At 38.5% G+C, this 15,708-nt stretch overlaps 1 protein-coding gene across 1 annotated transcript in view; it reads right to left on the reverse strand.

The window, feature by feature from the left end:
- Positions 1–363: 363 nt before the first annotated feature.
- Positions 364–15,708, reverse strand: part of OTC (ornithine transcarbamylase) — a 28,931-nt gene continuing 13,586 nt past the window's right edge. The window contains exons 5-10 of the mRNA XM_085319430.1: positions 12,198–12,351; positions 4,824–4,946; positions 4,104–4,157; positions 3,848–3,997; positions 2,607–2,744; positions 364–556 (exon numbers count right to left, since the gene is read on the reverse strand). Of these exons, the coding sequence (XP_085175556.1) occupies positions 497–556; positions 2,607–2,744; positions 3,848–3,997; positions 4,104–4,157; positions 4,824–4,946; positions 12,198–12,351 (679 nt within the window). The 3' untranslated portion in view covers positions 364–496. The remainder of the gene's footprint in view (positions 557–2,606; positions 2,745–3,847; positions 3,998–4,103; positions 4,158–4,823; positions 4,947–12,197; positions 12,352–15,708) is intronic.

Here is a 15,708-nt window from a genome sequence, read left to right on the forward strand (position 1 = left end):
AGAAGCGGGGTTTGCCAGTGGGTTGGAGGACAGGCAGGGGAGCCAGCRCACCCAGGAAGTGCCAGGAACCCAAGACAAGCAGGAAAGTCTTGGTTCCCTGTGCACGCTGCCTGGGATCAGCAATTAAGTGGATGAGTTTAGAGAGAGATCTCTGTCTGTCATGTTACTCTACATTAGTGCTAACACAGCTATGTTAGACTATTATATGTCTATGATACTGGTAGAGTGAATTATTAAAGTACAATCTTGAAAAATGTTTAGAGATGCTGATTGCTAGAAAAGATAGATAACTTAGAGCATCTAGATAAAAATGGTGTTTATTGTCTCAAAAATTTTCACAAATGTAATGCAATATTGTGCAGTTCCACAGAGGCAACTACACAGTTTTATTAAGAAACCATTCATTGCCTTGATCTTTTCTGAAGAAGATCTATGTATTTGTGGACCARAATATTCTGCCAACAAGGAATATTTTCTCTTGGCAGGATTCCAAGCATCAAAATGTAGGCTTTTGTAGCTCTGGTGAGTAATCTGTCAGCAGGGAAACCATGACAGCCTAGAAGAGGGAAAAAAGAAAAAAAAATCCAATCACATTGGAAACAGATACTCCATAAAAATAAATAAGGGGAAAATATTTTCTGTCTCTGAAGTCTTATGTTGAAAATTATTCTTCTGACAAAAACTGCACACTTAGATTTACTTGCTAGAGTTTTTGATGATGAATCAGGAAAGACCTGAAAAATCTTTTAGGGTGTTCTGGTTTGTAACTGATAAGTTTTCTCAGTGTGGCCAAAATATATTAATGAACCACAAAAGAGAAATTCAGACAAAGCATGTTTAGGCCAAACACTAAGGTCCTTTTGGTGGGCCACACTGTATCCTCAGCTACTCCTAGGTAGCCACTCTAAACAGCATGTGGCTGCCCTTGCAGGTTTTAGCAGAAGCTCCATTAGCACCAAAGACAATCATACCTGGTAAGGACTTTGATATCCAATTTAGTTGTATTTTTTTACAGTAAAATCTGGAAAATCCTAGCTGAGGTTGATGGTTTGACATCTTCCCCTCCTGCCCCCTTCCAATACTTCATACACACTCCAGTAAACTTTGGGTAGGGCAGTCATGGTGAAATAAGAGCAATGGAAATGCCAGCTAAATAATATACAGTGTTGAAGTAGCTGCTTTGGTCTCCTCACATCTGTATACACAACAAGYCCCTGTGCTTTGCTTAGTTTTGCTGAGGCATTACTTGGTTCACACTGTTGTGATTTCACRGTAAGATCAGAATGCAAATTGGCGTTTTGGCCAAGAATTGGATTTACAAGAGCCCCACTGGGGGTTGTGGTCTTCTTTTCTGTCTTTCCTTTCCCTTTAGCATTGCTTACTGAGACAGGTAGTCCCAGGCACACAGCGAAGAAGTGAACATACGGCTATGCAACCCCCTACTGCTACCCATGTCATAGCTGCACTCAACCCTGTTTAGAACTACAGCTGAGCAAATAATTAATTTTCCAGTTTGCTGGCTGAGCTGAAAACACTTGAAACTAACAGAGAAACCAAGACCTACAAGGTCTTCTTTTTAGCTTGATAAAATAAAACGATAACACTTTTTTTTACTCAAACAAAATGTGCAGCTTGAMTCCAAAGTAAAGGTTTTGTGTCCTTTAAAAAGTATCAAGGCATTTAGAAACATTTCAGAAAGAAAATCAATAATGTGAGGACTTTTCACAATTTTAAAGCCAAAATTATGCATTGAATTTAATGCAAATTTGTTAATAACTCTGATTAAGTCCGAAATCTGCATTTCTGGCAAATATAATACTCAATCATATAATTAGTTGGAGCAAATGCAGAGCTTTTCTGAGAGCTATGCTAATGCCATTTCATTTTTTTCATTGCTCTGAAAGTTTTCACCAGCTTTTGTCAACATGATGGTTCTAAAGCCAACAATAAATAAAAAGCTACTGAGATCTGAGAGTGATTTTCTGAAAGCCTAGAAATATTAAAAGTGGAGTTAGGGTTTATACTAAATGCCAAATGTCCTCTTGTGGTTCCCTTGGAATACAGTGTTACCCAGGCSAAAACTGAGGGTCCTTATATTTCAGAGGCCTTGAAAGCTTTCCTCTAGCAGTGCTTTCTCAGAGAAAGTTCCCACTATTCTCAGGGGCAGCTTTTCTCCAGAGAAAACTGCAGAATCTCTTGTACTATCCACTTTAAGGGAAACTGTAGTCTGTAAGACCTGTGCATGGGACCTCAGCATTTAGCGAGCYTTAAAATGGAGGAACTAAGTCAATCGTTATAATAAACTCAGTGAATTAAATATGAAAGTTACTATTTATACTGTAGATTTCATTTGGTAATAAAAACTGGGTCAAGCAATAGCAGATTATCATCAAAATAGGTCATATTTGTGGCCAAAAGCCTTTGTGCTACATATATATAAGATGCCTATAGTCAAAATTGTGATGTGCTGTCCTGTCCATTTGAAATATATGTACTAACACTTAMAGTTTATTGAGAAAGTCCAAGCCTGGAATACCAAGCCTGTAGTGAAAGGCAGAACAAAGGTTGACCCTAACTTCTAACTAGTTTTTATCTTCGTTTCTTACCATAATTGTCCATTTTCTGTTTTCAGCCTCCTGGAAAACCAAAGAGTGTGGAGAATAAAATACTTCATCATCAACTTCTTCTGGTTTTCTGGGTAAACAGTGTAAAAATGTCCAGTTGGAAGCAGCAGATTTTGCAGTCTGTAGATCAAAAAGCATACAAAAATAAAGGAATATGCTGGGGCATTAATGAAAACTTTAACTAGTAAAAAGGTTAACAAATTTTACATAAGCTCCTGCTCTAATGACTTTGATGATGAACTCAGAAAAATTCCAGTGACATCCAAAGAACTGCTTATCTGTGAATAAGATGGGAATATCCCCACTCAATTCTGTAAGAGTTCAGGGCTGCCTCCGTGAAAGCCAAATTTTTACTCTTACTTCTTTGGCTTTAGTAGGGGAGTAAAAATTCCAGTGACATAATGGATCAATAAAGTGCAATCTGTATTGGAATGCCATATAGTAATATAATACTATGGGTAATTGCAACAGGAGCTTATTAAACCATGATTTAAAAGGCTATGATCAGTTCTTTTGATATCGTCACACATAATATATTGATCTAATATCTGAACAATGATTTAAAGCATTTTAAGCCAGTTCAGAGACATACTTGTTAATAGTACTTTGTAAACTTGTATTAAAATGCAGTCAATTAAAACAGTAATTCTGTCAGCAAGGAAAATGTCCTTTTATCTTCAACAATAAATACTTCATGATTTTACATTTTCTCTAACCRTTTTTGTTTAGATAAGTATTTCTGCTAGATGATTTTTAAGGACATATACATTTAATACTTCATCCATTGACAAATGTACAYAAAATTGCCCCAAATCCTGCCCAGGCTAAGGGCTTTAAGAATTAATCTGYGAGCTGCTAATTAGAAATAAAGCATAAGGGATTTTTTCTGGTAGCAAAAAGAAAATGCAAGATTAGAAATTTTTTTTAATGTCATATTTAAAGGATTTTAAGTTATCAAGAAGTGAAGGGTTAGCTCTCTTGCACTGCTCATGTTCTGGAGCTGGATGTCATTGGGAAGCTTTGAGAGGGGACAAACCATAGGAAGAGTATGAGAATTAACTCAGCTTCAGTGTCTTMGTGAGTTTTTCAAGCTGAAGTGAAGTTTGTATGTGGTTAGTCAATGGTCCCATTGGAAGAAATACCAAACCCTTGCTTTGGTGGTGTTGATTTTTACAAATGTAATCTATAAAAGCATCAACARACAACTAAATTGGAGCTTTTACCTGCATTGTAATCTGATAACCTTGAAATGCCTTTAGTCTTTCTTTCTTTTCTTTTTCTTGGCCCATGCTTATCCATGTATCTGTAACTAACACATTGGCACCATTTGCAGCTTCCAAAGGATCTGTTGTGAGAAGTAACTTGGTACCATACTAATGTGAATAAAAATAAGGAAGATATAAGGAAGTTTAACTTCATTTATAGCATAAAATAAACTCTATTCTAGCTACTGTATTAGGCTACATCTTAAGCTCCTACCTCTTCGGAGAACTGTTCAGTTATTTTAGTTACTCTGAGGTCTGGTTCAAAGCCCTGCCAAAAGAGATGATAGATAACATTATAGAACATATATATGATCATTAAAGATTATTAAAACTGGTTAGAAGAACGCTGATAGAGCCATTTGCTATTGGAAGAGGCATATGTGTCAGAATTGTAAAGCTTCAGGAAATTATTTTGAAAGTTTCTTTTAGGGATGTACTAGTGRGAAACGTTCTGATATGGTAAAAATTCACCTATTTCAACAGTTACAGAATGAAATGCCTCTGTATCAATCATTTTTTTTGTTCTAGGCTGATTCTTTGTTTTATATTTTATATTATATTAAAATGTAACATTTTAAAGAGCTGAATTCAAAACACTTCCACCAGTCTGCAATGACTTTAAAATTTTTCTTTGTCAAGAAGTTTGGGGATTTTTGAGTACTTTCTCAAATGAATTTTTCTTCCTCCACAGAGCCCCRTGATTTATACTGCAGTCATGATTTCCCCTCAGCCTTTCTGAAGTTGGACTCAGTATAATTATTCCTGTTTGCCATCAAAATAACTGAAYTAAGATTCTGAACCTCTGTTCTTAAATAAAGCTGACACTCAAGACACATGCAAGGCCCCTAGCCATGGCTCTTGGGAAGTATCCAAGTGGCTGGCACAGGAATTGGCAAAGATTGACCTCCTTTCTCCATGCACACAGCTTTCTTACTTTGGGAGTTGCGATATGGAGGTGCATTCCCAGCTTTGCAGCACTCATCATGATGGAGTTGAGGACATTGTTTCCATCCCCGATCCAGGTGACCGTCAGCCCATTCAGACCACCATAGTGTTCCTGTGAATCAAATGACAGGCCTGGGTTACAGTCCAGGGTTGCTGAGCAGGCTGAGGCCACAGGACTGATCGTGCCAGTCTGACCCAGGGAASGCTGGCTACCTCCAGACGCTAGGTGCTGTTGACATGGGACAACAGCACTATTTGAACTTCCAGCAGCTACAAGACAGTCTGCAAGGGAAAGCCCCCATGTCTTGCCTTACATGAAGACCTGAATGTTGCAGCTTTCTCTAATGAGGAGCACGTTGACTCATATGCCTTACAGTGAGGCCCAGTCTGGCAGACACAGTAGTGATTTCAGCACCAAAGCTGCAGTTGTTGGCTGGCTACCATTCATCAGTGAATGGTAGGAATTGTTAATTTTGTTGTAGTGACCAAGCTCCTCCCAGCTTTGCCCAAAGATATCTAAATATCCCTATTCAGATTTGCTCTAGCTTGGTTGTCTCTATACCACATTCCCTTCTACAAAGTGACCATGCCCTTAAGCTGCATTTTAACCACTACAGCTGTACTGGGCAGCAGCAGCAGCATCTCAAAAGCAGTTGTGCCATTCATGGCTAGTTCCATCATCTTCATTGTCTCCATCATCTGTCTTCAGAATTGGCTCACTTTTGGAAAGCCAAGGAATGCAGTGATTATTAAGACTATTAAGATTATTAAGTTGATTACCCTAACTTGAAACAGCGTTACAGTGCTAACTGTAACTTTACCTGATTGCATGTTGTACACATGSAATTACTCTGGCTCTCAGCCAGTGGCAGATAAGGCCTAAGAAGGAACAAGAATAATAAGTTACGCATTTCCAGACTAGAACAATTTGAGGCCCTTCAGAATGGTTTGTTTTAAATATGCATATTTGTATGTACTTAAGTTGATACCAGAAAATAYGCAAAGATGTAATCAAATACTTCTGCATTCTTGCTATCCATGACTCCATCTTATGACTTGAAAGACTTAAGACATGATGGAGAGCCTTTAATTCTCAAGGCACCAGTTCAAAGCTGGRCCAGGCTACTATTGCATTGTAGTAACTAGAAGCCAGACAGTGTTTCAGCACTTTGTGTGACATGATTCAATGCTTGTCAGAGAGGATAAACCTCCACACTGCAGAGCTTTACTAACTGGCAATCTTGTAGACAACCTCGGCAAAGATGCCAAAAGACTGAACAGGAAAGGGGCTGGAACTACCCCCTCCTCTCCTGGCAGCAGCTTCTCCTGAACAAATATTTGTGAAGCTGCTTCAGAACAAACCTATTGTCATTTCTGCCAGTGACCACAATTTTGAGTCAAAAATAGTAGCATTTGGAATATTTAATGACATTAAAATACAGTTCCAGTCTAAACCTCATAGATCCTTAGGCCGTCTATAGTTCAAGGGCAGTCAGACTGGTGCCTGATTTCAGACTGACTAATTTCCCAGCCTTTGATAGCAAGCCATCCCTTGTTATTTTGTTCATTTCCTGTAGTTTCCGTGGTATTCACTCCTTAGTAAAATTATCATTTTAGTAGCAACAACATTCGTAGCAGAAGGACAAAATCAAGGCATTTAAGAGATCATTTCAAGTTAGCGCTTAATGATAGCTGAGGCATGAACCCACGACCAGGAGCAAATCAGGCAACCCTGACATCATTTGATCTCACTGTTTAAAAATAGACATCTCAGCCTGTAGTGTTCAAAGCTGACTGACTGACTGACCAGTAAGTCACAGATATACTTCTATACTAAATAACTTSCATCTTATTATCACTTGCTATTCTGCATTAACAGGAGCACAACACACATCAAATATTTTTGTCTGTTTTCTCAAGTTTGTCCAGATAAAATTTGAAGAACTGGAGATGGCCCTTATAATCTGTGCAGTAAACTACAAAGCCATGTCTGCAGTGACTGCTACATAGACGGTACATAGTCTTTATGTTCAAGAGCAAGTCTTAATGAAGATATTTAGCGAACAGAAGAAGCCCTAGCCAATGTAGAATCAAGCTCAGCATGCGCCAGTGGAGCCTATTCTATATCCTGTGTGAAGCATCATGCTGCTGCTCCTACACTGCTGTTGTAACTCAAACCTCTTCATTTAAAGCCAGCACACTGTGACTATGTCTGGAGTACATGTATTCGTATATCCTTCAGCTTCCAAGAATGTCTGTGAGAAGGATGAGATGATGGGGCTGATGATCAGAACCAGGGAGCYCTGAGGCAATAGAAAAGCTACTCTGTGTCAGACATACATTTTATTTCTCTGTTTCATWGTGTATGCTTATACAACTGCRTAGAGAAAATCCRGCTAAAAGTGGTTTGYCACAATGGTAACAATCTAGTTTAARCCAGAATCTTTACAATATGCTCAGATCGCCTGGGCCTCTGAAGATATGTTTCCCCTTGCATCCCTCTCCAGTTTTTTCAAACTGTATTATCATAGATGTAGGCATTTTATCTGCTTGGGCATTCTGCAGTTTATATCCCTTTATAYTTGGGATGTGACTTCAATATATTTAGACCTCCAGTAAAACCACACAAAAAACAACGTATTTAGAAAGTTTAGAGCCCTTCCACCTTCTGAATGCCTCTTCTGCAAACTGGTGAATGCTTCTATAGCGCAACAATACTTGGTTTTGCTATTCACATGAAAAATCCCCACTAAATGGTTAATGTTGATTTAGCAATCAACTTTCTAATGCTCATGCTTATCTTACCATATTTCATTCTGTTCTTACCCATGATTTAGCACTGTTGCATGTTTGGAGAAGATCAGTTTAATTAATTAAGAACTTTCTGGTCTGACTCTATATCTGGACTTATTTCTAGCTAGTCTGAAAATCTTACACCAGTATAGGTTGCTTCAGAAATATTTGACAGCATCAATCGTTAACAGYCTCAATTACAAAAAGCCTTTGAATAATGAATTGATAATTTGTCAAAACCAAAAATGGAAAGCAAGGGATGAGTCAAAGCTGTGCAATCCAGTAAATGAGGGCAAGCTGGCATCTCTAGGCTCTCAAACTGAGCTGAAGAGAGGTGCTGGGCCACTCATCTCACTTATTCCTAGCTCTGCATTTGTCATGGTTATTGAGGCAGGCTATTTTAGAGTATCAGTGTGGATCTTGCTTGGGGTTTCTAATTGTTAGAATAATGATGACAGTAATGAATTTGGGAACAAAAAAACTGGAGCTCTTTGGGTCACAGATTGAGGACAGAGAAGGTGAGAGAGCATGGCAGCCCTCTTCAAACTGAGTAATACTGTAATTGTCACGTTATTGAAAAAGAAACCACTGACTTACTTTAAAAGGTAACAAAGAACACTGACAAGCTAGAAGGACCTATGTAATTTTCTAAGTAATATTTGGAAATGAGACAATCAAAATCAGAAAAATAATAGTGTAAGAGAAAAACTAAATTTAGAAAGGGATATACTTGAACTGCACGATATTTATTATCACTAAGGCTGCCACAAAGCTGTTCAGTAAGGATAAAGATGGACAAGTAGACTCAAAAATCTGTTGGTTATACTTTCCAGAGCACAAAATGGCCAACTTCATATTGGTGATGCTAGGTAGGCAGAGAAATCACAACAATTATAACCTAACAGGAGAATTCAGGCTCTCCCTGCAAAATCTTTGCTATTATACTAACCAGTTCTTTTCTAGAAAGAMAGTTCACTTCAGACCAGTGACATATAGAGCTAGTAGCATATAGATCCACTCTAATGCCCAGTCAGGCCATCTTGCAGTCAGCTGCAAGTTAGCTAATTTGGCAGTGACATTAATATCCATTGAATCAATGTCAATACATGGTTTGTTCCCAGAGTACAAATTGCATGATGCTGCCCCTCAGCCAGGCTTCACAGATCAGAGTTAATGAGCCACAGCTGAGCCTCCACTCAGCAGATGAAGAGGCACCAACGGACTAAGGAAGTGGCTGTTATGGGCCTTTAGCACAGACAGCAAAGTAAAATGGCACAGTAACAGCACACAAACCCATAGCCTTTAAAGGCCAAATCCTCAAACTCTCAAAATCAGATGGCACAAGGTTTACCACCATTTCTAGTGGGTTATAACTCACCCCAAGAGCAAACTCAGCTCAAGAAAGCTTTTAAGAAAGAAGGTCATAGATATGCCAAGAGAAACATACCTCTTGGCATTACATGTGTCACTGCAGAGAGTATTAATACTGACCACATGCAAGGGGAGAACCAGCTTAGCGAGCTAATGTGGCGGGAGAGGGTCCAGGTTGCTCAGGAAGAAGTCAGAGGGCAAAAGGATACTGAATCTGAAGAATCTCACCCCCATATTCACAACAGTAGCACAGTTTATGATCTGACAAAAATATCCTGAATACAAAATGAGAAAGAGGCAGCCCTGAAAAATACACAAGCAGCACTGTTTGTGAATGCTCTTGTAACAGAATTTACTAAAACAACAACAACAACAAACCCCACTAAAATACACCAGTGAAAAGGTAATGAGAAGCCATGGTGCATAAGCCAGAAAATATTCTGACAAAATGAAATGGGAAACTAGACAGTTGCAGATGGAAGAGAAGGTGCTTGAAGAAGATTCAAGAAGGCAAATGACACAGTTAATAGGATTTAGAAAATGGAAGAGTAAAAATGTGCTAAAGATGAAGAAGGTCAGAATGCACTTAGAGATCGAATGGCAAGTAGAGAAGTCCTAGAAAAAGAAGAATAAAAAGAAGAGAAAATAAAAGTACATTTTGTCAGAATGTACTGACAGCACACAGGACAGATCCAGGCAGAAAAATATTTACAGAGATAAAGAAGAAACTTTTTCTAAAGACAAATAAAACGGCTGCATAAATTCTGCAGTTTATATGCAATATAAGGCAATGTGTGGTGTTGTATTTTGTATGTATGTAATGTGTATCAAGTACCTTTCCTTTGCATTGCAGGAAAGCAGTCCAAATGTTACATATAAGCTTTTAGCTCATTTAAAGAACTAATGGTGCTATGCAATATCCCTGTATTAACCCTCTTGCAGGCAGTGCTCAGATAACATACATTTTCACCCCAACTGGATGCTATGGCTCCCATTTYTTTGAGTGTTATTCCTATTTCTGTGAACTGTTCATTATGTGATTACAATGCTGTTTAGTTACAAATGCTATTGACTGCAAGGCCTGGGTTCTCCACCTCAGCAGACAATGCAAAGAACAGAGGCAGCAGAAGGGTAGGTCAGGAAGGGGAAGCGAGCGCATGGTGACAATACCTAGAGCGTGCTGCGAAGTCTCACTCCCTGTCTGCCCACTCTGTCCTGGGTAAGAAAGCAAGAGTGCACAAGAAGGTCATAAACCAGCAGCACACCATGTCCCTGGTGAAGTGGGACAGCCATCCAAGTGCCTTATAAAGAGCTCCTGACAAACACCRGGCTAAAGGACGTGCTGAAAAGAGAAAGGGAGAGATGGGAATGGTTGGAGGGAGCAACCTGCTTATTGGGTACTGGGAAAGTGCTGCAAATTTTTTTAAAAAACTGCCATGGCTGTGTGAAAGATTAGCTATTCCTTGAGATTTCTGTGAATACTCACTTTGTYATGCTGCCTGTCCAGGCATGTTGGATGTTTTTTTGGTTTCAGAACCAACCACTGCAGTCCTGTTCCTCATCATGTAAAATGAGCAGGGACGCTCTTTCTAAAGACTCCCTTTCCAGTGTTTGWTGTAACAAGGATAGCTACTTGCTGCTGCTCTGGTTATTCAAACCGAAAAATGGCCAGGCCATGGGAACATGTTCACCTGGAGCTTCTACACCATGGCTGGTCTATTCCTGAAYAGGGACACAATAGAAGAGAAGCAGAGGATGATCAACAGGACATGTATTCATTCTGCTAATCTCCRTAAGTTTCCCCAAAGATCACTAGAGGGTAACTGAGATGCTCAGTGGTCTGTCTCCATCGGCCTCAAGCTATGCAGGATGAATCCAGTTTTTGGGGCAGAGATATCAGTAGTTACATAAACTGTGAGTTGCAGATCATTGCTGAAGCCTGCTACCCACAAGTGATAATGTGCTAACAACTAAGATATTTGCAAGACAGAAAACCCCAGAAAACACAAACTTAAGATCCTTCCATTTTACAGTTACACTCAGTGTTTAAAGAAAATGATGACCTTTCATGACTGATGAAGTTCTCATTATGGCTTACTGTCTTGCATCATTTGAATAGTTCACTCAGACTGGCTCAACGTAATTCTCCCAAAGGTACCTTACCCTGAGGTATGTGATGCATTTTAGTCCCAAGTTCACCACTTTTCACTAGTCTTTTCACTTATACTGTTGAAAAATTTAAGAAAAAATAAGTAAGAAGAGAATAATTTTCACTAAACAGATAAATCTTTCAGCATTTAAAGCTTGAATATTTTGTTCCTTTTCTCACTCTATCTTTGCTACACACTGAATGTTCCATAGCAGAGTCTTTGAAGGCTGAGAACCACAGCTGAGCAAACTAGGAAATTATTATCACCCTCCCTTTTCAAGCAGTGTGATTTTTATTCACTTAGACAGTAAACAAGGTCAGAGGAGTTCATCAAAATTGTCAAGCASGCCTACAGTATACCAATCTTTTTTTATAAGCTAGTTCTTCAATTGATTGTAAAACAGCATAGTCCTCCTGTTCACAGATAAATATCTGGTATTATAAGGGTAAAATGCTACAGAGCTGTCAAATAAAATATTGCATTAGATTAGAACTACAAAATATGATCTTTGTTAACTATTCCTTGRTAATGAACAAAGTTTAAATAGGTTTAAATGCCTGAACATCAGGGATTTGCACTTGTAGCATTAACTTGCTTTTCAAAGTAAATTTGTTCAACCAATTTCCTAAYGTATGGATAATGATTCTTTTCAAACTGTTCACAGGTTAGGGCAGATTCAAGGGTGAAMTACTGCATTTTTGGAAGTCAGTGGCAAAGCTTTCATTGGCTCTGATTGAGCCAGCATCTCACATTTATCTTACCACATAAACCCCACCATGCWTTGCTTGAATTGTGACCTAATTCCAATGAAGTACTTAATTTTACGCTTAACTTCAGTCCCACTACAGCTGATAGGACTAGCTAATTGTTTTAAATTAAGTAGGACCTTAATTATGTTGCTCAATGAAAATCTCTTTAAGTAACAAGTGTCACATAATTACCAATTAAAAAACCCCTAAGAATAAATSTTTTTGAACCTGACTTTCTAAAACACTTCCTGAAACAAAGATTTAACAAAAACTRTTATTAAACAAGGAGTATATTGTTACCTGAAGAGTGAGGTAATCAGCCAGAATCTGGAGAGGATGATATGAGTTGGACAACCCATTGATTACAGGGATTGTGGCTTCTTTTGCCATTAGATCCAGATCAGTATGGTTATAAACTCGAGCCAGGATTGCATTTGTCATGCTGGACAGCACCCTAGAGGAYGGAAGGAAATACCTAAGTCAAACGTAATAAATATTTGCCTGTTGCACTCTTCAATGTGCAACACATAAATGTTAATGAGAAGCAGTAYTGAATCAAATATTTTGAGCTATCTTAATAATTTATGATGCCTGCATAACACACTTAAATGTCTACATTTAACAACTGCTAATAATTAAGTAGTTTTATTTATGAACAAACTATAATAAATAAATAAGAACTGTTCCTGTATTCAATACTTTTTCTCTTTAGTTTTTGACTGTAGCCACAGATTTAGCATTTATAAGTGTTAACTGAAAKAAAACAAGAAATGGCTTGACAATGTAATATTTGCAGTATTTGATAACTTGGGAAGAGATAAGGTGTAACATTTCTTYAGTCTTTTAGCAAAGAACAAATGCAACATTGACAGAATGTTTAGTTTGTATGGTTACCTGACTCATGTGAGGATTAGGACTAAATACTTGTCTCAGATTACCACAACTCTTTACTCACCTCAGTGAAAATTAAAATCGAAGGTCAACATACCAGCCCATTCTTTCTCCTATCTACATGCTTGCATAGTGACACAAATGGTATCACCATTCAAGTAACRTCAGAGTTTGAAACTCAGCATATAGGTAAGGGCATGCAAGAATCACTGCACCACTCTGGCCTTACTTTATTTGCCAAAGGGTGAAAGACTCAGAGATTAGCATAGYGGATTAGCATAGCATACTCGGTATGTTTTGAATTTTTAGATAAATTAAACATAAATTGAGGCTTAGCTCTGCATTTCTGTGCTATAATCAAGCCCTGAAGCATGACTTTGTARTACTATTTTGTGTGTTTTAAGATTATCCCTAATTGGAACTTAAAACAAAATAAAAAAAGAAAGAAGACTGAATAGAAGAATATGAAAAACTCCTGCAATATCCATCTTTCTGATTAGCCACATGGGATTCTGGTATCTCCTCCTGTGGAAAATATGGCTGCAAATGGCATACTTTTTACCCAGAGAAACCTCCTGAGTTTTTTTCTATTGGTATTAAAYATTCCTTACACACATAAAACTCCTATAGAGCATTGGAGGATTCTCTGTGCAGCTCTCTCTGAAGATTGCTGGAAGTGAAAAGGAGGAACTGAATAGGGTATTTATTGGAGTGTAAGGTACTGGAAAAATTGTTATTTGTGCCATTACTTCTTCCTAGCTCACAAGTTTCAAAWTTTTTTTGTTTAATCTACCTTGAATCACATAACTATGGACAACCTGGTGTCCACCCTAAATTGGACATAACTATTCCCTCTATAGCTAAGAAAAAGAGGAAGTAGCATTAAGAAATTGCTCACTTATCTTAGGTAGCTTTTTAGGACATTAGGTTGGCTGATCTCTACCCCACACAGCTGGTAAAGAATTTCAAAAAGTTGTTTCTTTTGCAGTGTATGTCACTGAGGAAATTCAGTCATAATCAATGACCAAGTAGTGATCACTGCTGGACTTTCTTCCTTATTCTGTTGATAGTAGGTACTTGAACTCCTAGACACTTAATGCAAGACATCAGGCAGTCCTTCAGACAGCATTTCTAGATGTCATATTACAGGGGAACCCAAGGGGAAACTGGGCTTATCCTTTGTGAAATCAAAACCAAACTGAACTCCGCCAAAAAACAGCCCTCATCTGATGGTCTTCTGTAACCAAATCAATTTGAAGGCAACAGTGTAGGGCTGGGATTGTTTAGGAAAAAGACTTGGCATTACAAGATTGTGAGCGTATTAGCTTCAAATCCCAGAGCTTGGAAAGAAATGAGTATATTGGAAAGCTGCATTTCTATCTTGTTAAAATAAGTTCATTTCTAGGCTGGAAAGCTGGAAAATAATACTCAGGTGTATTCTCTAAGGACTCCAAGATGAAATACATATAAAGGCTTTCTTTTTTGTTGTTGATCTTTGGATTTTTAACATAGTATTGTGATTTTTGGATCATCTGTATACAAGGTTGGATACCTTATTTTTTTTCTTGAAAGTATGTACTAATTCAAAGGTCTAATTTTTTAACAAGATTACTTACTTTAATGCTATCAATATTATTACAGGGGTTTAGTGCAGACTTGTTCTTAGTAAACACTGATAAGGCTTAAAAAGATAAAATTCGTTCCCCATAGATGCAAAGATTTCTCCCACAATAATCTCAGTAAACTGTTAAAAGTCACWGAGCTACAGTGGTGCAGAAAGGAACTGCTTTACAGTGAAAAATACAGGTACAATAYTCGCATTTCATTTAACATGAATCAGATATGCTGAACAACACTGAAAGAGTTAGAGCCCCTTAATGGGGGGTAAGTTTTTGCTCTTGTGTCAGTGCAAATATAAATGTTTTGTGAAGCATGGCCAGGTAGTAAGTCACTAAATACATGTTCACAGTAGAAATGCTCTCACCACTTACCTGCACCAATTCTAAYAAAAACTTGGGACTTTTATAGTCCTGTGTCCCCTTTGCTTTAAGTCTCAACCTCAAGTACTTTTAAGGCCTTTAGAGCCCCAGACACAAAGCTGTAAATATTTGAAATACTCTGTGGGTCTATATAGGCATTCTTTTTTTATTCTCACATTAACTGCATAAGGTTGGCATGTCATCCTTCATTCACAGAAAATGCCAAGGAATGAATACTTAGGTTGTTCTTTTGGGTAAACAGCTCATTCTTGATTATGCAAAGTCAACAGTAATTCTGCTAATGAGAGCAGGAGTAAACCAGAGTGTGTGGGGCTCTGTAAGGACTTGGGAAAGCTGATAGCCCTCACACCACTGTAGCACTCGAGGGCTGTGACTCAAGTAGAGGAGTAAAATGCCCAGGTTAGGCTCTGAAATAGGGGCTCAGCCTGGAAGAACAAGCAGTGATGGAGGAGAGGGGATGGAAAGGCAGGCGGGCATTGTAGGATTTCTCTCCACAGAATGGGGAACTCCTCTGGAGCTGCTAGGGAATTTGCTTGCTTCTGCCTTTTGTCRTATTTCTTGTAGCTTGCTGTCTTTCTATTTCCCTTTCACTTATGCAAACAAACATCATTCAGGAGATTGCAAACCAAAGGTATAATGGTCATTYATTATACCATTTGGGAAAGAGGAGTGAAAAGGAGGTCTACAGGAAACATGTCCTTTTCAGTATCAGAAMACGTCAGGATCTGTCACCCTGCTGGTGTCTGAAGGACAGATGACCTGCTCCAGGCATATGTGGTGTGTGGTGTGACAGTGGTGAGTTAGGAGGGAGCCAGGGAGGACTATGTAAGGCCCTAAGCACATCCTTCCCCCTCCTGGAGGYTGGGCTGATGGGGCTCAGGGCCAGCTTAGCAAGCACAGCTGAGGGCTGCCCCTTGTCA

Source organism: Rhea americana, unplaced genomic scaffold (genome assembly GCF_003343005.1).
Source record: "Rhea americana isolate MKP2758 unplaced genomic scaffold, rheAme1 scaffold_59, whole genome shotgun sequence".
NCBI lineage: Eukaryota > Metazoa > Chordata > Aves > Rheiformes > Rheidae > Rhea > Rhea americana.